General features: G+C 32.4%; 2 protein-coding genes across 2 annotated transcripts in view; one reads left to right on the top strand and one right to left on the bottom strand.

The window, feature by feature from the left end:
* The first annotated feature begins 1650 nt into the window (after nucleotides 1-1650).
* On the top strand, nucleotides 1651-7137 carry LOC111709386 (golgin subfamily A member 6-like protein 22). The gene is made up of 5 exons (XM_023483074.1): nucleotides 1651-1730; nucleotides 2757-2830; nucleotides 3925-3994; nucleotides 4598-4679; nucleotides 5027-7137. The coding sequence occupies exons 1-5, from the start codon at nucleotides 1719-1721 to the stop codon at nucleotides 5656-5658; spliced, it is 870 nt and encodes a 289-aa protein (XP_023338842.1). The 5' UTR covers nucleotides 1651-1718; the 3' UTR covers nucleotides 5659-7137.
* A 144-nt stretch (nucleotides 7138-7281) lies between these two features.
* LOC111709742 (histone-lysine N-methyltransferase SETDB1) overlaps nucleotides 7282-21004 on the bottom strand; it is a 32181-nt gene continuing 18458 nt past the window's right edge. Inside the window, exons 24-42 of the mRNA XM_023483674.1 lie at nucleotides 19662-19744; nucleotides 19000-19085; nucleotides 18514-18564; nucleotides 17906-18083; nucleotides 16659-16768; nucleotides 16032-16117; nucleotides 15746-15803; nucleotides 14817-14941; nucleotides 14049-14110; nucleotides 13645-13703; nucleotides 13417-13511; nucleotides 12682-12767; nucleotides 11946-12022; nucleotides 11213-11281; nucleotides 10460-10539; nucleotides 10152-10252; nucleotides 9658-9711; nucleotides 8392-8467; nucleotides 7282-7487 (exon numbers count right to left, since the gene is read on the bottom strand). Coding sequence (XP_023339442.1) covers nucleotides 7416-7487; nucleotides 8392-8467; nucleotides 9658-9711; nucleotides 10152-10252; nucleotides 10460-10539; nucleotides 11213-11281; nucleotides 11946-12022; nucleotides 12682-12767; nucleotides 13417-13511; nucleotides 13645-13703; nucleotides 14049-14110; nucleotides 14817-14941; nucleotides 15746-15803; nucleotides 16032-16117; nucleotides 16659-16768; nucleotides 17906-18083; nucleotides 18514-18564; nucleotides 19000-19085; nucleotides 19662-19744 — 1608 coding nt within the window. The 3' untranslated portion in view covers nucleotides 7282-7415. The remainder of the gene's footprint in view (nucleotides 7488-8391; nucleotides 8468-9657; nucleotides 9712-10151; nucleotides 10253-10459; nucleotides 10540-11212; nucleotides 11282-11945; nucleotides 12023-12681; nucleotides 12768-13416; nucleotides 13512-13644; nucleotides 13704-14048; nucleotides 14111-14816; nucleotides 14942-15745; nucleotides 15804-16031; nucleotides 16118-16658; nucleotides 16769-17905; nucleotides 18084-18513; nucleotides 18565-18999; nucleotides 19086-19661; nucleotides 19745-21004) is intronic.

The raw sequence follows: 21004 nt of genomic DNA on the forward strand, positions 1-21004 counted from the left end.
ATGACGATAAAAAAGCAGAAAATAACTAAAATTTAAACATTTATTTGCCGCCATATTGCTTTATCATCTTTAGGAATTATGGCAACATTTAGATAATTTATAAATAAACAGGGTTGACCAAAAGTATTGAGAGTGCACTCCAAGAAAAATGAGCAGAGCTTTTTATTAGAGCTCAAAGGAATATCAAGTGACCCTCTATGAAAAGATGGAAATGTTCGATTCACAACGGTACCCTTGAAAACTTTGTCTGAAAAATTAGACTATTCATTTTCATTTGCGGTATCTTGCTTATAAGAAGCAACGGAAAAAATACAGTAAAAACAATTTTCTAGTTAAGAATATGACGATATCCTTCACATTTTTAATAGATTAAGGTTTCAAGGGTACCGTTCTAAATCAGGCATTGCCATCTTTGCATGAAGGGTCATTTGGAATTACGCTTTATAAAGTCACTTTAAAAGAATTGAATACCCGACTCAAACTGTATTATTTTCTAATCCTAAACAAAAACTTTTGCAACCTGATGTTGCAAATCTTTGATTTTTCAAATTCTTAACGCTAGATTAAATTATTTCATAAGGTTACTTGCATTCCAATAAAGGGACTGAACAGTGGAGGCATTGATATTGTGACAATGACATGTCCTATTCAAAAAGGTTCCCTTGAAACCTTAGTCTGAGCAAGAACATATAAGATATGGGGTTTCTAATAAAGCAACTTGCGGATATTTTACTCCATGAAAGAATGATGGAAATATTTAATATTCAAAATACACGATACTCTGTAGTCTGAACTTGAACAAAAGCGGTGGACAAAAAGCATAAAAAAAACCTAAAAATTGGACTACAAACTTATATCAAATCGTTACAAATAAGAAGTACAAAAAAGTTATAATGTTTTACTTTATTGCTATCGTAATGAATCCTAACATTTTTTCTTCAACTAGCTTGGGAACCTAGCGCGCTTTGCCTGGAAACAAAACTTTATCTTTAAAGGGAGTGACCGGCTATGTAAGGTAGATGAACTGAGTATGCACTGTTATGGAAAACTTCTTCCGGATTCATTTGAGGCATGTTAAATTTTTTAAAGATCTGTAAATTCTGAGTTTGAGTTTGTCTCCAAACTGCACACTCAATTCAACTACCTTACATAGCCGGTCACTCCCTTTAAAAGTCAACATATTCATTAGGGGCGTATACAGGAATTTGTGCAATGGTGGGGGGGGGGTAGACGGAGGCTTCGCCCCCTGTATACGCCTACCTTTCATATTAAGCTTAGAATTATTTTAAACTAACTGTAAAACAATAATTCAACAATAATTAACAAGAAACCAACAAAGTTTGAGTTATTGACCCAAAATATTATTAAAATATCTTTTGATTGGGTCAGTACTATTTTCAAAAATAAATATAGAAATTATCAAAGCAGAGGTAATTCATTTTTTCTCTCAAGTTTCTTTACCGAAAACCGTAAATTTTGGATTGCAAACTTGTAAATCTTATCTTTTTATTTATTGTTTGTTTAAAGCTTAAACAGAAATGTTCATCTGTATTATTTACAAATACTTCACCACAAAAAAAAATTCAGTCAATTAAAAAAAATTTCATCTTGGAAAAGAATAATTTCTGGCAAACTTATATTTTTTTACCGCTTCTTTCTCCCCTTGAAAAAATAAGTAAACAGTTTTAGAGTTAGTTTTATGAAGGTTCCGAGCAGATATGGAGCTTCAGGTTCTTTAGTCTTTACTGTTAAAATTGTTAACATATCTTAGATTTTTTACAGAACTATATGATGAATTCTTAATAAGGGATTTTCTATGAAAACTTTATGAAATAAAAGTATTCTATACATAATGGATTGGACTCAATAAAAAGATGCTATTTTAAGAATGTTGCTAATTCTGAAACATTTTAGCCGCCCATGTTTTTTAAAGGAAAATTTTGTGTTCAAGAATGAATTGAATGCATGGTAGTTTGCTAATAAATAAGTTAATTGCTTGCTATTTAAATATTCAACAAAGTGAATTATTTTTTTATCTGCAGTGCAGTCTTATATTGAGTAGTTTAAGTACAAGTTTATAAAGTAAAACCCCAAAAACTGTGGAATAGATAAACGATTGACAAACTCTAGTTATAATCTTAAAATAGTCCAATAAAATTGAAAAAAATGAATTGTGCGGTGTACAGGTGTACAGGTGTACATGTGTATACAGAGCCCGAAAGAACCTGTCAAATCTTTCGTTGGGATGTTTAGAAAGATGAAAATTTCCCTGTATGATAATTGAAGGACTGCAGTATGGTTTTGGTGAATTATATTGACTTACTAAGCCTAGGGGTGTCAGAAATGATTTTTTTTGCATTTTTTTGAAAACGTCCAATAAACCTAAAAAAGTTTAATTTTGATAAAACTTTTTGTTCTGAATGATTAAAAATATCTATCTAAAACTTTCTTAAACCGGCATATTTTTTCTATATTCATTTAGTTAAGAGTTTGAGTTAAAATAAGTATTAATAAATATTGCTTTATATCGAGTAGATATCACCCCCCCCCCAAATAAATAACAAAATTGCGCTTTCAGATTGTCATTGAAGAATTAGACATTTGTTCTAATTTTGTCAAATTAAAAACCACAATTGTTAATATTTTGCAAATAATTTTGTCATGTTATTTGAGAGTTATCTGACTCGCTATCCCTTTAGACAAATACAAATAAACACCATATAAGAAGTTGTCATTGATTAAACATATTTTTTTAGAATATTAGGTGTGTTCATTGTTCCAACCCTACTGTGGTTAGGGAGGTTCAAAATGGAGAAAACCAAGGAAAAAGGTAAGTGATTTTTGATTGATTCATCCCCCTTGAAAACCTTAATAAGAAAAAAGTATAGTTTTAAATACAATATTCACTTAAAGTTCCATCCGTTAACCGGCCCTGATTATATAATATATGCAATACTTGCTGGAGTGCACGGCGTTGTCCGTGGAATTAAAAAAAAAAATATTTTTCTTTGACAAAGTAAAATTTTTTTTTTGCCCATGAATTAGAAATGAATATGGATTTTAAATGAAACCCCGCGAAAATTATTGTAAAGAAAGAAGTTAAGAAATAATCATAAAATAGACAAATTGTAAATTGATAATAAAAAATATCTGTATATGTAATTCAATCACAAAATGTTACCGAAAAGTAAATAGCTACCAAGGTTAAAATGCAAGGAAAGTTAATTGCAGTTGCGATTACAATGCGTATATATTGAAACCAGTTCTCTCTGGGCGGAATTTGTAAACAAGAATAGATGCATCAGTGTTCGTTAAGTATTCGAGGAGGTTAAAAGCATTATATTTTGATAATTTTGATAATTCACATAATAGTTTCCTATGACCAGAATATTTCATTGATTTTTTGTGTGAAAGATCGATCCCATGTCAGGCTTCGACATCTGTCTTGTGTTTACATTATCGCCAAGAGACAGTACGCTGCAGTACAAAAGATACGTACACCTCTGAAATAACTTTCCTTACATTATATCCTTGATAGCTACTAGGACTCAGTCCCAGAAGTAGCATGATCGGATCGAACATTGAATCCCATTCAAAACTACTATAGTCGGCAGCTCCCATGGCTCATCATAGCTCACAACTGGCTCATCAAAATAAATGTTAAAATTCTTATTTTACAAAAATCTCAAAAACTTTTCTCAGCTATCATAATTCTTTTCCCAGACTCTGCTTTACTTTCCTAAAATGATCATCTAGGTTTTAGGTTTTAAGAAAAAAAAATAACTTAAAAACTTAAAAACAGATCCACCTATACATATTGAATCAGTTTAAAAATTCAAACAGTAGGCCTGTGGTGCATGTCTACATAAATTTATAAATCTCTGTGGCTGTATTTATAGAATAAATAAGTATCTCTGAGTTTAGGTATGTAAAGTGTGGAAATCCTAAAGAGCCAGGTTGTCACAAATTCTTTAAATGGGAGAATCAAATTCAGGTCTAAAAACTTAATAATATTTGAAACTAGTACAGTATATAATATACAGTATATATAATATATAACTCTGGAATAGGAAAAAGTCTTTTAGACTCAATTTAGGATTTTCAATATTCCAATGAACATCAAGAAGTTAATTTTAAGGGGGGGGGGGGGGGGGGGAAAATGTTAATTTTATAACAAGGTCAAATACACAAAGAAATGCTCAAATATAATCGTTCTGTTCTAAAGATTTTTGGGTATCACTGTAGCATATTTTAAGAAAAAATAAAAACCTAATTTAACCTAAATTTGCACAGTATTTTACCCCTTTATAATACATTTTCCACCAAAAAACATGAATTAATAAGATGATTTTAAACCAAAAACTTTAAGAAATACGCCAATCTTCAGTACAAATTCATTTTCAATTTGGGGGGTGGATAGATAGTACTCCCTAACAGCCTGATTTAATACAAGAAAAAATGATCTTTGAGAAAGATAAAAAGTTGCAAGAAAGCAGTAAAACTTTTCAAAAATATGTTAAAAGTAAATTCCTTCCTTTGAATTTTTTTTTGAGTTAGTTCCTGGTATAATAAGGTATTTTGACAGTTTATATTACAGCTGTCATCAGATGATGTTGTCTGTTGCAGCTGTGGAGATGTTGCTATTAAACAAGTGGTCAAAAAAGAGGGACGAAATAAAGGTTTATTGGAGTGTTTTTTTGTAATTTTATACAGTAATAACAAGAAAACTGTAGAACAGGAAGACGACATTAAAGCAATACTGAAGTGCACTTGGTTGTATTACAATGCAAATACTACTTTTACCAGTAAGTTAGAAATTCGCATTTCAACTGAAATGGGTCTGATTACACTGCACGATTGCTGTACCTCATATGTTCATTGAACTTTTTGTTATAACTTGAGTTTGAAAGTCGTCTTCCTATTTCAGAGTTTTCCGGTTATAAATTATATCATTATTTTTATAATTGTTATTATTATCATTATCATTATTTTTATAGTTATTATTTTTATTATTAATAATATTAAGGGCGTGTATTCTACCAGTGCGGAAAGCTGAAAGCGTTTCAATGTAAGTTCTGGAAATGGGAGGAGCAGCTGGAGAAAGGAGGAGAGAAAAACCTAGAGGAGACATCTCAGGAAAAACCAGAAGAGAAAAAAGAACTAGAAAATTTTCAGGATGTCAATATTGGAGCGAAGAATGAAGAGGGGAAAATGCAAGAGGAGGAAGATAGTTACAAACTTGAAGTTCAGGAAAGTACTGATAACGAGCATACAGAGAATATTGAAGAAAAGGCGCAGATTGTAGTAAAGGAAGTAATGTGTAAATGCGATTTGATAGCTGTCAAGCAAGTTGTTAAGAAAGAAGGGAAAAACAAGGGGAAAATATTTTTCCATTGTGGAAACAGGGGAAAACGATGCAGTTTCTGGAGGTGGGGAACTAAGCAGGAGCAGGAACAGGAGAAACTGCACGACCGGGAGCAGGAGCTGGAGGAAAAACAGGAACAAAAACTAAAGAACGAGCTTGAACAAGAAGAAAATAAAAATGGGGTCGATGAAGTTAACCCTGCGCAGGAAACGAAGACGACTAAACGAGGAAAGAAACGCGGGAGTTCTGAGGCTGAGATTTCAACGACAAGAAATAAAAAGAAGTCTATTTGAGTATTGACCAATAGTAGTATCCTAAAGGGACTGTAAACGTAATTTCAAGTGACTCATGATGACAATTGTCTGATTAAGTATAAGTAAGATACCAATGTTAAATGATTTTAAAACTAAATATTTTTAATTGTTGTTTCTAAACAAGTGACTTGCGCAATGCGCATTTGTGCTGCAGGAAATAATATTTAAATTATCATAATTAAATCCTTTTAAACCTAGAATACAATACTAAGATTAAATTCAAAAATGAATATTTCTTTAAACACCCTGTAATCGTATCCCCAATTTCTGAACATGGTTGGTAAACCTCAAACTTACTGTTGTTATAGCTTTCCAAACTAATAAATTAAGAAGAATTATGAACTGAAAACCAGGAAACTGTTGAATAGAAATATTTGATGCTTTTACAATACAAATAGTTTTACTAATAACTTCTTGAATCACTTAAGAACTGAAAAGAATTGAGCCTTTGCTACAAACTCTGATTTTCGGCGCTGGGCCATTTTATAGACAAAACGATATTTTGTTCTCGTTTTTTCATCTTCATAATTTTCCTTTACTATGAAAAATCTTCTCTTTCTATGAGATGGCCTATATCTTTTCATCTTCATATTTTCCCTTTTCTATGAAAAATATTTCAAACTATGAATTCTGTAAAATCAAATAATCAAAGTTTGAAATATCAAAGGTTTACACCAACATGTTACCAAGATATAGAATTTAGAAAGTCTGATTTTGTGGCTCAGACTCAATTCCTTTATCTGTTTACACTGCACAATTACCGTGTTCAATGTTTTTAGACTATTAAAAGTCCTAACTTAAGTCTAAAAGTCGTAGTCTTCTTGTTCTCACTGTAACTATACAATTTTAGACGATAGTCTTACACAAGCATGCGCTGTGTCAAGTTGTGAACATAGCGCACTCTGGAAGTTGCAGCTGAATACAAGTAGGGTTCGATATTTTACACACTCGTCGTGACGTCACACATATCTCTGTATTAGACGAAAGCACAAATCTTCTAATGGTACCGTTGTGAATCAGGAAAAGCCCCTCTTTACATGGAGGATCAATTGAAATTAAGCTTACTACGGGCTCTTTAGTTCTGTCATTTTATGAATGCAAATAATTTTCAGGGTTAATTTTGCAAACATTTTTAAATTGAAAATGTATAACTTATCAATTTAGTTAATGTTAACTAACTAAAATCCGAATATCCGTAAATAAGTTTTCTCTTACTTTTAAGTTTAAACAATTTAAAAACATCTGTTTTTCTTACATTATCCAACATTTTTACGAGAAAAAATATTTCAAAACCGAAGCAAAAGGCTTTACAACACTAATTCTCTTATTATGTGAGCGACTTATGAAGCTGAAAAATATATTTAGTTATATCCACAAAACACAAAAAATTACAAAATACTAAATACTTCTAAATTTCTCCTCGCATAGAAGAATTTTCAGACATTTTGAAACTGGAAATGATTCATAAAAAATGTCCAACTAAGCCAATCGCAAAGAAGCCGAAGATCTGTGAAAAGTTTTGTTTTAACTTTCAGGGTTTAATTTTTATGAAAAAGTACAACTTATTAATTTAGTGATTGAGCACAATATTAACAAAAAAAATTAATGTTGCCGGCATTATTATTATTATTATGCATACATACATACATACATACTAACCTATATACCAACTCAAACATACAAGTATTGTACAAATTAAGTAATAATAATGGATCGACGAGCTTCTCAGATCAAGTCTAAAGAAGACGACCACGGCATTGTGCAGCATTGCATTTGCAGTCTATTTTCCGACCTTCAATAGTATCCACCTAAATAAAAAAACATCAAGCCTAAAATAAGTCCAAAACTACCTAATTCTAATCCTAATCCTAATCCTAATCCTATAATCCTAATCCTTAATAAAAATATGAATTAAATGATTTAAATTTATACTAAAACGTTTAAAATAAATAATTTTATGGCAAAAAAATACATTTTGGTGACATTAATTTCAGATATCTTGCTTGAAAGTAAAATGAATAAGAATCTGCGCATTTTTTACTTAAAGGGACTGTCCTGGTAATTTCAAGTGATTCCCCATTTAAAGAGGGTCTTGCCAAATTCACCAGACACCTCACCTATATCTGATAAATATTTTGGAAGAAACCACAGTTAAAAAGTTTAAGAATTAAAAGCATTTATTCCATCAAGGGTACCGTTGTGAATCGGACATGCATAATAAAGAAAAGTTCACTTGAAATTACGTCTACAGTGTCTTAAAACGAATTTTCTAAAAATAAAAATTAAATTTATTTGCATCAACAATATATAGTCGAAAGTGCATTCAAAAGAACACTAACAATTCGTTTAAAGAACTAGCCGAGTAATCTTGCTGATGCGACCCTTGAACCTGTGTAATAAGAAGAGGACTGTTTGACTTAAATTTTGTTGCGTACACAAACTCATGTTTCCCTTTTAATGTGCTGGTCAAAATATTTGCTTAAATACACTAAATACAATTAAATTTAAAATTCAGTGATGGTGATGGACCAAACCTCTGTAGAGTAAAAAAGTAGATGTTAGTTCCACATTTATTGAAAATATATTTCGGTCTGGGTTGACCCTCGTCAGTTCTTGAGATTGTTTCTTCACAAAGATTAAAAACAAACAATTAAATTTGTTAAATGTCGTCTTCCTATTCCACAGGTTTACGGGTACTGTAAATGAACTGACCTCATAAGCATAATCCCAGTTTAACTCTGTCCCAGCAGGAATAAACGTCTGGGAGAAAAATGCAACCCAATGAAATCTAAATAAATAAAAATCAAATCAAATCAGATCAGATCAGATCAGATCAGATCAGATCAGATCAGATCAGATCAGATCAGATATCAGATCAGATCAGATCAGATCTGATCAGATCAGATCAGATCAGATCAGATCAGATCAGATCAGATCAGATCAGATCAGATCAGATCAGATCAGATCAGATCAGATCAAATCAAATCAAATCAAATCAAATCAAATCAAATCAAATCGAATCGAATCAAATCAAATCAAATCAAATCAAATCAAATCAAATCAAATCAAATCAAATTCAATTGAATCAAATCGAATCAAATCGAATCGAATTGAATATAATCAAATCAAATTAAATTAGATTAAATTTAATTAAATTAAATCGACTCAAATCGAATCTAATCAAATCAAATCATTAAATTAAATTAAATCGAATCAAATCGAATCAAATCGAATCGAATCAAATCGAATCAAATCAAATCAAATCAAATCAAATCAAATCAAATCAAATCAAATCAAATCAAATCAAATCAAATCAAATCAAATCAAATCAAATTAAATTAAATTAAATCGAATCAAATCAAATCAAATCATATTTTGCAGGGATTGCTTGAGGCATCCTTCCCGTATAACTAATTACTTACAAAAAATTGATCTTTTCTACTTAAACCAGAATATTAAAAAACCTATGAGCAAGCCATATCTGTAGAATCTGAAGGGAATTCTGAATAAATCAATAAATATATTAAAGGGAATGAAAGCGTAATTTCAAGTGACCCTTCATGTAAAGATGTCAATGACCAATTCTACACGGTACCCTTGAAACCTTTATCTGATCAAAAATATTGAAGATATTGGCGTTTACTAGGTTAAAACGAATTTCATTTTGATAATTCAAATACTTCAACACTTTATTGCACAAGTCTTTTTTTAAAGAGGAATCACAATGGAAAATAATCAGTTTTTAAAATTATTAACATTGATATCATACTTGTTCAGACAAAGCTGTTCAGGGTCCCATTGTGAATCGGGCTATTTAACAAAATTATAACAATGTTTTATGGAGACAGGATTTTTATATGATTTTACTAAAGTCACACCATCTTTGCATAGAGGTTCACTTGAGATTAGGCTTACAGTCCCTTTAAATGAGAATTATAATATTGATAACATAATTTAAATATTTAACTGAATACAAACCTGAGATCATGAGTATCCACGAATACACTCTGCACAAAACAGTTCGGATCACAACTAAACCAAAACAGGAGTTAAAGAGGCAGTTTAAGAAATTTAGATTGACATATATCATTTTTTCAATTTAAATTGTTTGCTTTCCTTTCGAAAATAACATACAGTTTAAACTGCACTTCTACTCAACCATTAAACAGAGGTCTAGAAAGTCATCTGTACACTCGTACACTCGTACACTCGTACACTCGTACACCCGTACACTCCTACACTCGTACACCCTTACACCCTTATACCCTTACACGCTTACACACGCTTGCACTCTTATAAAACTGCGAACCAAGGTGTGCACGGTTTCACGCAAAAATCGAGCAGTATTGTGCCAATTACTCCTTAAGCTATAAAAGCGCGTTGCAATTTATAAAATGTATAGGCCTAGAGGGCTACAAAAAAGTATAAATGAGACCTCAGTGATATTCCTAGACTATTATACCCCTACTCACCAATGGTTGAGATATCTTCCAATGTTTCCTGTAGATTTGGCATCCATGATATAAGGTTCCTCATTGTGCCCGAAGAACTTCCGAGTAGATTTGAATGTTTTCTAAACAAAATGGGACTTATGGTTAATGACAGGATTTAAACCAGTGCAATTTAATTTTGATGTGGATCCGGATCCTGGATCCGCACTTGAAAAATGAATCCGGATCCGGTCCACATCTTCTGAGATTCTCAGCTCTTGTGAGATATCCTACTCTAATGAAATCTCCTGCTCTGATGAGATCTCAGCTGTGTTATACCAAATTCATACCTTGATACCAGGTCCCTGTATACCAGCTAGGGGAGTAAATCCAGGTTTAGTTTTCCTCGCATCCTCATCCTCTTCATCATCTACAGGTGGAAATACAGGTTTAAATACAGGTTTAAATGCAGTTTCAATTACAGGTTTAAATACAGGGTTAAATACAGGGTTAAATACAGGGTTAAATACAGGGTCACATACAGGTTTACATACAGGTTTAAATACAGGTTCAAATACAGGTTTAAATATAGGTTTAAATACAGGTTCAAATACAGGTTCAAATACAGGATTAAATATAGGTTTAAATATAGGTTTAAATAAAGGTTTAAATACAAGTTTAAATATAGGTAGAAAAGCAGGTTTAAATATAGGTTGAAATACAGGTTAAAATACAGGTTAAAAAAAAGGTAAGCGCTTTCCAAAATAGTAACAATAATACCGTTGTGAATCGGGTATTGAAATCGTTCTCGAGTTTTCATGGAGGGTCACTCGAAATTAGGCTTATAGTCCCTTTCATATAAAAATGGTCACTGATTACGAAACCAGCATTGTAGTTTAGCGCTATCTGAGACAAAAGTTATGAACCTGAGTCCGAATTTAGTGAATTTGAGCCGCGTCTCAAATCCGCAAAAAACCGGTTATAATTGAGCATCGGGTTAAATCTTGAAACATTGAATACGATGTTAAGTGGAACCAACCATATTTGAGCAGATCTAAAATTTAAGCCACGGCTCAAAATCTTTAATTTCGGCCTCTGATTACCTGAATAATCTGCTGCACCGTCAACTTGTCCAGGATGCTGAACATATACTTCAGGTCCCCGTCCAGCAACTTCAAGAAAAAATATTATTATTCATTTTTTTTAAAATTCAAGTTTCAAACCAAGAAATAATATCCATTTTTTTATGCATGAAACCTTTTGTTATAAACGTTAAAACAAAGCTGAAGGGAATTTTAATATTGAACATGGGTGTATATATTTTAATGCTCCCCCCCCCTTCCCTATATGGAGAAATAAAAGACCAAGAAGAGAGAAAGGAGAAAGGGGGACGGAGGAACAGGAAAAGAGGAAGGGGAAATGTTAAAGGAAGGAAAGGGAAAAGGATTGGAAACAGCAGGGAAGAGGAAAGGTTGGGAAGAGAAAAGGTAGGAATGAGGAAAGGTACGGGAGGGAAAAGGTTGGGAAAGGAAAGGTGGGGAAGGGGAAAGGTAGGATAGAGGAAAAAATGGAAGAGGAAAGGTTGGAAGGGGAAAGGTGGGATAGAGGGAAGGTAGGGAAAGGAAAAGGTAGGGAAAGGTTGGAAAGAGGAAAGATAGTGATGGGGAAAGGTAAAAAAAGGAAAGTTAGGGAAAGGTTGGAAAGAGGAAAGGTAGGGAAGGGGAAAGGTAGAGAAGAGGAAAGGCAGGGAAAGGGAAAGGTAGGGAAGGGGAAATGTGTGAAAGAGAAAGGAGAATGATGGGAGGTAAAGTTTTTGAAGTGAAGAAAGAGATGAACCTGGTTCTCCCAGGTTTGGTCTGACCATATTATTCTTGAATGGATCTGGTTTCTTAATCAAGGAGTTTATATCAACCCTGGATACGACACATCTTATACACACGCAGGGGAGGATAAACTTAACAAATCATAATATCATTTCATGTACATCAACGACAAAACCACTCAAAAAAATTGATTAAGCGTGAAAATTGATGTACTATTTGAACAACTAGACTATTGCCAAATACTCCAACTTCATAGTGGTCTGCTAGTTATTTTCTTTCAAAAATACCAGAAATATTAAGAATTATTTAATTTTTTTTTTTTAATTATTAAAACTATGAATGCCGGAAACTTTTTCAAATGTCAAAGACGACTTTTAAGTCTTCATTAAAATTATTCTGTTTTTCTTAGAATAGAACTGGTCCATTGCCTTGATTTCCAAGGAATTTATTTATGGTGGTTGTTAGGGTGCACTGTTATTATTTTTCCTGTTTACATAAAATATCACTGCATAAAACTTTAAAATGTTTTGCTGATGAATTAATCAAATTATAATTAGTTTGACTAATTTGGGCTTCCCCTAAATAAAAAGGGGAAATAAGAGATATTCAATTGATTCTGGAAAACGTAACTATTAAAAATAAACCGTATACCCGGAAACACAGTTCTTACCCCCCCCCCCCCCCCCACCCATCAACTTAAAAGATTAAAATTTCAAAGTTAACAGAAAGTGTGTTAAAAACTTGTGTCCCTTTGGTCAGGAATTGGGTGGATATCTGTATCACTAGGCTGGTTATCTGAGTCACTAGATGAGTCTGAATCTCCTACCCCATCAACCTAAGAAATCAAAGATTTGTTACTGAACGAATGACTATTTCAAACAAACTTGAAAAAAAGATTGTTTATTTTACTAAAGAACGATTTTTAAAACTAAATTTTGAAAAACAATCACTTTTATATAAAACGAGCGAATTTTCCGAACAAACTTTTGACAAATAAAACCCACTAACAATCTACCTGAAAAATTGTTCAGTCAGAAGACAAACAAAATAGATGGAAAATTAACGATAACTCTGAAAACAAACGAATTCATATTTTGCTCAACCACTGAATAAAAAAACTAACAAAATAAGTCGTTAACGAACGATGGACGAACAAATTGTGAAAAAGGCGAACGCGCCGATCTCTTCCGTTCAGTGTTTAATTTCTTCATTAGGAAAAATCAAAGGTTTTTTCTTTAAAATGAGAAACAAATAAAATAAAATTTTCTTTTACAATTGGTAACTTTACAAAGTTAGAGAACAGAGGCTCTAAATTAGACATTATATCGCAATTTCGACAACTTAAATTCTACAAACTTCAAGATGCTTGCACGAACCCTTCCATGTACTTAAATTGATGTATTTTTTGGTTTCCAATGAAATTTTACGTCAATGGTAACAATATGATCAAATTCCCAAAAGTTGGATAAATCCCGCTAATTTACCTGGTGCAATTTACTCCTTGAGATTCTATCTGTGTTCTTGGGAGGTTTCTTTAACTTACAGATTGGGTTAAAATCTTTATCCGTATTCTTCTCACCTTAATGATAATAATTATATTTATGAGGAAATGATAATAATAAAACATGAAGACACTATGTACCCCCTTTATACCGCGCAACGAAAATCTTAAAATCCATTTCTCCAACAAGATCTCAATTCTAAATCCTCACCTGAATTATCATCTTCATCTTCGGTTGATACATCATCAATACCACCTCCATAACTCTCCCTGAAAAAGAAGTCAATTATGAAATAATGATATTTTCTTGACAATATGATATCATCAACAAAATTAACAATTAACAATCGACAATCAAGACCAAGACCAAGACCAAGATGATCAATATAAAGATCAAGATCAAGATCAAGATCAAGATCAAGATCAAGATCAAGATCAAGATCAAGATCAGGATCAAGATCAAGATCAAGATCAAGATCAAGATCAAGATCAAGATCAAGATCAAAATCAAGATCAGGATCAAGATCAAGATCAAGATCAAGATCAAGATCAAGATCAAGATCAAGATCAAGATCAAGATCAAGATCAAGATCAAGATCATAATTAAAGTCATACTTCGTGAAGGAAAAGTTAGTTTTCTCGAGTTCTTCATCACTGACATCACTCTCATATCCCTCCTACAACATTTTTATGCAATACTGACATACCCAGTAATAAGAAATCATTCTCTATCGATTCAGATCCGGAAAAAAATCTGAATTTATCCGGCAAAAAATTGGCATCGTATCCAGCTCATAAATATTGTTTCAAGTTAACATTATTCTTTAAGGGGAAAAAAGATTCTTTGTTTATTATTTAACAAAAATTTGCGGTGAACTTTAATTGAAAAGTGAGAATTCAAGTTAAAATATTAACAGAATTTTTTGTTTTGTTTTAAAAATAGTTTTTTACGAATGTATTCGCTTAAATTTTCGTTTTTATAGATCTTGCCAATTGAATAAGGATCCAGGGTTTTTTCTTTCAAATAAACTACAGCGTGACCCAATAACAGGAATAAGCGTTTTTTAGCCCTAAGTATTAATCACGAAACAACTCGAAAATGTGCTCTAGTTTTAATTTTATAATGGGTCGTCCGATTCTTACATTTGGTGTAAAAACTAGGTCGAGTATTCGAAATCTTACATTTGGTGTAAAAACTAGGCCGAATATTCGAAATCTTACATTTGGTGTAAAAACTAGGCCGAATATTCGAAATCTTACATCAACGACCCTTTTAAAATTAAAACTATATACTAGAGTACATTTTCAAAACGGGGCTTAAAAACGTAAATCTTTTTTTCGTAAATGAAAATGAAAATAAAGTTGCCCTATCCATGATCTAACCTTTCTCTTCTCCACCATCTCGATCATGTCAAGATCAGCAAAGTACTCATCTCCATAGTTTTGTCCTTGTTTGTTTCCTTCATCTGCCTCAAACAGGTTTCCAACATAGATGCAGATAAATGCTCCTGAACATATTTCAGATATATTCTCCTAAACATATTTCAGATATATACTACTAAACATATTTTAGATATATACTCCTAAACATATTTCAGATATATTCTCCTAAACATATTTCGGATATATACTCCTAAACATATTTCGGATATATACGCCTAAACATATTTCAGATATATACTCCTAAACATATTTCAGATATATACTACTAAACATATTTCAGATATATACTCTTAGACGTATTTCGGATGTATGCTCCTTACCATATTTCAGATACTATTATTATTATTATTATTAACAATCAACCTACAGACAAAGCACAACGACCTATATAACGATATATATATATATGCCTTTAATTAAGGTATATCTTAATCAATTGGTTTGATAAATCTAAGATGTAATTGAATACCTTGAGGTATATCTAGATTATTTAGTTTGATAATTTGATTACCTTGAGGTATATCGAGATCAATAAGTTTGATAATTTGATTACCTTGAAGTAAATCTAGATCAATAAGTTTGATAGTTTGAATCTAGATCAATTAGTTTGATTAAATTGAATACCTTAAAGGGAGTGTTTACGAAAAATGAAAGGGGGTATAGGCTTAATGCGATAAAAAGGCGCTTTTGATCGCTACTAATCTTACTTCTATCTGTTGCGTCTATAAGGAGAAAATTGATAAAGACGTCTCATACCGAAGAGCGTAGCGCCCATACNTAAGTTTGATAGTTTGAATCTAGATCAATTAGTTAGATAATTTGATTACCTTAAGGTATATCGAGATCAATTAGTTAGATAATTTGATTACCTTGTGGCATATCTACCAGGGTTCTGACTCCCCAGCCTCGGCTCTGCGTCTTAAAAACCTGAAGTTTAAGTTTTTTATTTATTTTTCAAATCATTTTTCAAACACATTCAGAATCTCCTTTAAAAGATTTTCGTCTATATAGGCATGTGACATGCTGATTGAACTACTGTGGTATGGACTATTGATTTTATCAACACTTATCATTTAAACTGCACATCGTTACTTTTAAACTCAGATGTTTTGTAACATTTGAGATAAATCAGACATTGTAAACTTGAGAGCTAACCTGTAGTTTATTCCTGAGAGGATGTTGAGCCACTCTGTTCAAACAGGTCTTTGCACATTTACACTTCTGGTTGCACTCGTATATACCTGTACAATAAATATTCAGTATTTATATAAAGTAGTAATCTCTGTTTGTTTGTATATCTGATCATAACACAGGAACCACTTAACCGATTTGTCTCAAATTATGACTGAGAAACTCAGTAGAACCACGGGAATGTTCTTTAGACTGCTTTCAAAGGTCTCAGCTGAATAGGTTGATTCTTGTAAAGAAATCATTGTTCCAAGGAAGAGCTGGGTTCCAAGCTAGTTCATTATAAACCTATAGTGAGGGGGGGACAGACCCAAACCAAATCTTGTGAAGTATATTTTTTGTCAGTAATTCTCTTAATTTAGCTTTCTAATTTTAAAATGTTATAATGCGCGCTGTGACGGTGGAAACTTCACTTAATCAAATCAAAACTGAAGTAAAAAAAGTGGAACCAGATCTAATTGATAGTGAGACCCAGTTGAACCAGATCTCTTCAGCTTAAACTGGCGAACAAGAAAAGAGGTTGAAAACGTCTCCGCGATTTAACTGCATCTCTCTATAAATTAAGCCCTGAAACTATCCTCATATCTCTGTTACCTGTTGAAACATGCTCGTACAGTCGTCTATACTTGTATCCAGCATTAGGATTTAGTTTACCAGCCATATCACATTTAGTCCCCTGGATAGTCAGCTGATGACAAGCACAACTACAAAATTAGGATTTAGTTTACCAGCTATATCACATCTAGTCCCCTGGATAGTCAGCTGATGACAGGCACAACTATAAAATATTAGGATTTAGTTTACCAGCTATATCACATCTAGTCCCCTGGATAGTCAGCTGATGACAGGCACAACTATAAAATATTAGGATTTAGTTTACCAGCTATATCACATCTAGTCCCCTGGATAGTCAGCTGATGACAGGCACAACTATAAAATATTAGGATTTAGTTTACCCGACATATCACATCTAGTCCCCTGAAAAGTCAGCTGATGACAGGCACAACTACAAAAAGTTGCAGTTAATTTATTACCAGAAAAATATAAAAAAATAGCTGAAGTGCCCGGCGTTGCCCGTGGAATTTTGGAAACGCTGAAAAAACGATCAAATTTAATTTTGAAAAAAATTTCCATTTTTTTAGTCATATGTTTATACCTGTCCTTATCCTGAATATCATCCTGAAAATCAAGAATCCTGATTATACATGTCCTTATCCTGACAATCAAGAATCCTGAATATACCTGTCCTTATCCTGACAATCAAGAATCCTGAATATACCTGTCCTTATCCTGACAATCAAGAATCCTAAATATACCTGTCCTTATCCTAACAATCAAGAATCCTAAATATACATGTCCTCATCCTGACAATCAAGAATCTTAAATATACCTGTCCTTATCCTGATATTCAAGAATCCTGAATAAACCTGTCCTTATCCTGATATTTAAGAATCCTGAATATACCTGCCCTTATCCTGACATTCAAGAATCCTGATTATACGTGTCCTTATCCTAACAATCAAGAATCCTAAATATACCTGTCCTTATCCTGACAATCAAGAATCCTAAATATACCTGTCCTTATCCTAACAATCAAGAATCTTAAATATACATGTCCTTATCTTAACAATCAAGAATCCTGAATATACCTGTCCTTATCCTGACATTCAAGAATCCTGATTATACGTGTCCTTATCCTAACAATCAAGAATCAAGAATCCTGAATTTACCTGCCTTTATCCTGACAATCAAGAATCCTGAATATACCTGTCCTCATCCTGACAATCAAGAATCCTGATTATACCTGTCCTTATCCTGACAATCAAGAATTCTGATTATACCTGTCCTTATCCTGACAGTCATCCTCACAATCGCAACCAATCAGGAAATCTTTACTTGTGTTGATAAACACTTTCTCCTTCGGTATCCTTGTGGTGGAGTACTCCACGTACTCGATGTAGGAGTTGTCCACGGTATTTACCAGGGATATGGGAACATTCTCCTTCCCGTAGCTCAGATCTGAAAACAGATGTGAATGTGAATAACTTTAATCTTGAACGGTTAAATAATCTCGATATCCAGTGTAGACTGTTTTAAATTTTAGAATAAATGAACACCAAGGGATATCAATGAGGATTTAAAGTCGTAGGACTGCATAAGATATAGATCTACACTAGATCCCAAGATTAACAACAAAAAAGTTTTGACTTCAGAAAAGTCTATAAACCAACTAACATATTTTTCATTTTTATCGCAGAAATAGGATCTATTTTTGGCATTTGTTAAGAACCACTGAAACAAATGTTGATCTTAACAAGTGAAATTAAAATTGGACAAAATATGAAATATTTCTAAATCATACCCTTCGCTTAAAATCGAATATGGCAGAGGCGCAAGAAGTGGTTCGAGGAGGGGTAATGGGTCACAAATTATAAAATTTTTTATTTACCTTGGATTTTATGCTTAGCTTGGCTTGGCGTTGGCTCAAACTCATTAAATACTGTGAACAAATCAAGATTCAAAAATTGAGAACATATTTCAAATTTTTTCAAGATAAAATGATAATAATAATAATAATAATAATAATAATAAAAATCCAGGGATTCGAGTCAAGCCTATGGCGGTCTACCATTCTATTCACTTTAATGGTCCTGTCGGTACCATTAGTACGTTGAGATTTTCAAGATGGCTTGTTTTTGGATTGAAGGATGACATCAGAATAAACATCAAATAGACATAAAGTGAACATTTGTAAAAAAAAGAAATTCTTTTTTTTTTAAATTCTAAATGTTAATTTTTATGAATCCCTATTATGTCTGACATTTTCCAAACTATAGTAAAAAAGGTTTTTTTTCGCATTTTTATTAAATTTTTAGTTTTGTGTTTTTGTAGAAATTTGAATGATTAATTAAATTAATCGTCTGAATCTTGTTTCCTTGAACAAACCAATCAAAGATAAAGAAATCTATCTCAAGCTGACTTCCGGTTATTCTCAGATACCTGTGAACCTCGTCCAGGTTCCTAATGATATACTTATACAGGTTCCTAATCATATACTTATACAGGCTCCTAATCATATACTTATCCAGGTTCCTTATCCTATACAGGTTCCTAATCATATACTTATACAGGTTCCTAATCATATACTTATACAGGTTCCTAATCATATACTTAAACAGGTTCCTAATCAGATACGTATACAGGTTCCTAATCATATACTTATAAAGGTTCCAAATCATATACTTATACAGGTTCCTAATCAGATACTTTTTCAGGTTCCTAATCATTTTATAATCCAGGTTCCTAATCATATACTTATACAGGTTCTTAATCATTTATTATCCAGGTTCCTAATCATATCGCTATACTGGTTCCTTGTCATATCATTATTCTGGTTCCTAATCCAATCATTATTCAGGTTCCTTTCCTTTCCTGGATATCAAATAAAGATTAAATTAATCTGCAGATTTACAAAAAGGTGAGTTTCCAGCTCAGGCTGTAACAATTTAAAATACACGTTAATTGACTAATCCTTATAATTTTATAATACGTAGGTTTATTTCCTTTTTAGTACATAGAAAACTAGCAATTCCCTACCTCAGCCTTCTACCACAAGGAGCTGTGTACATTATCTTCTTAGATCTTCTAGCATTACCAACCTTTCCGTAGTAACCGGTCTCCTAAATAGATACGAATAGGATTTAATTCATTTTAATACGGATCCAGATCTGGATCATAAATTTGTCCCGTAATAATTGGATCAGGATTCGGATTTTATTCCTGAACAATTGTACAAGTTTTTTCACACCAAAAAATAAAATTTAAGGTTCTCTTATTTTTATGCAGAAACTTGATTAATATCCAAAACTACAAATGGGTTTGTTTGAGGAAGTTTTTTCTCGTTCTTATGACAGATAATTTGCTACTTAGTTTCGAATCAGTTGATGCACACAATTTTCGGATCCGGATCCAGGGCACTTTTGTTGCAGATCCGGATCTAAGAAACTAAAATGTTGCCGATCCGGATTCAGGGAACTAAAAAACGTTGCAGATCCGGATCCAAGAAACTAAAATGTTGCGGATCTGGATTCAGGGAACTAAAATTTTGCAGATCCGGATTCAGGGAACTAAAATTTTGCAGATCCGGATTCAGGGAACTAAAACCGTTGCAGATCCGGATCCAAGAAACTAAAACTTTTTAAAGATCTGCAAATCCTTAGTTTGAGCGCAAATTCGACGTTCAAAACTCCTGCTTTGGTGGTGGATACGTTTTCCGAATTAGTTTTTTTTATTATTATATAACGACGACATAAAATGTAAAGTTATACAATAAACTACAGACGTCATGTATAGGAACATGTTGAGAAAATAAAAATTAATCTCATCATCGAAAATAAGTTCTCTTGTTCAATTATTAGTTTCTATTTTCTCATTATTCTGGTTTCTCATTATTCACAAAGATTTTCTGCAGATTTTCTAGAATTATTATTGAAAGGGCGACATTTGAAGAAATCTGCGAATAAATTCAAAGAAAATAAGAAATTTAATATAATAATGAAAACGAAATAATCAATTTTAGCATTGATTTATTGACAAATTTCTTTTGAGAAATATGTTCCTAACCATCTAGTTAGATTATTGTAACTGTTACTTTATTTTTCGTAATCATTATTAAATAATTAAAAAAAATTAATCCTGAAAACGTATCCACCCCCCTAAGTAGGAGTTTTGAACGTCGAATTTGTGCTCAAACTCAGGACTACCTTACATAGCCGGCCACTCCCTTTAACTATTTTTACTTGTCTTGATTTGAATTAGTACCTGTGTCTATCCCAACCAACTAAAGTGGTATAAGGAGTGGATTGGTTAGTACCTGTCTATCCCAACCAAATATGAGTAGTATCAGGAGTGGATTGGTTAGTAACTGTTTATCCCAACCA

Source organism: Eurytemora carolleeae, unplaced genomic scaffold (genome assembly GCF_000591075.1).
Source record: "Eurytemora carolleeae unplaced genomic scaffold, Eaff_2.0 scaffold58, whole genome shotgun sequence".
In the NCBI taxonomy this organism is placed as follows: domain Eukaryota; kingdom Metazoa; phylum Arthropoda; class Copepoda; order Calanoida; family Temoridae; genus Eurytemora; species Eurytemora carolleeae.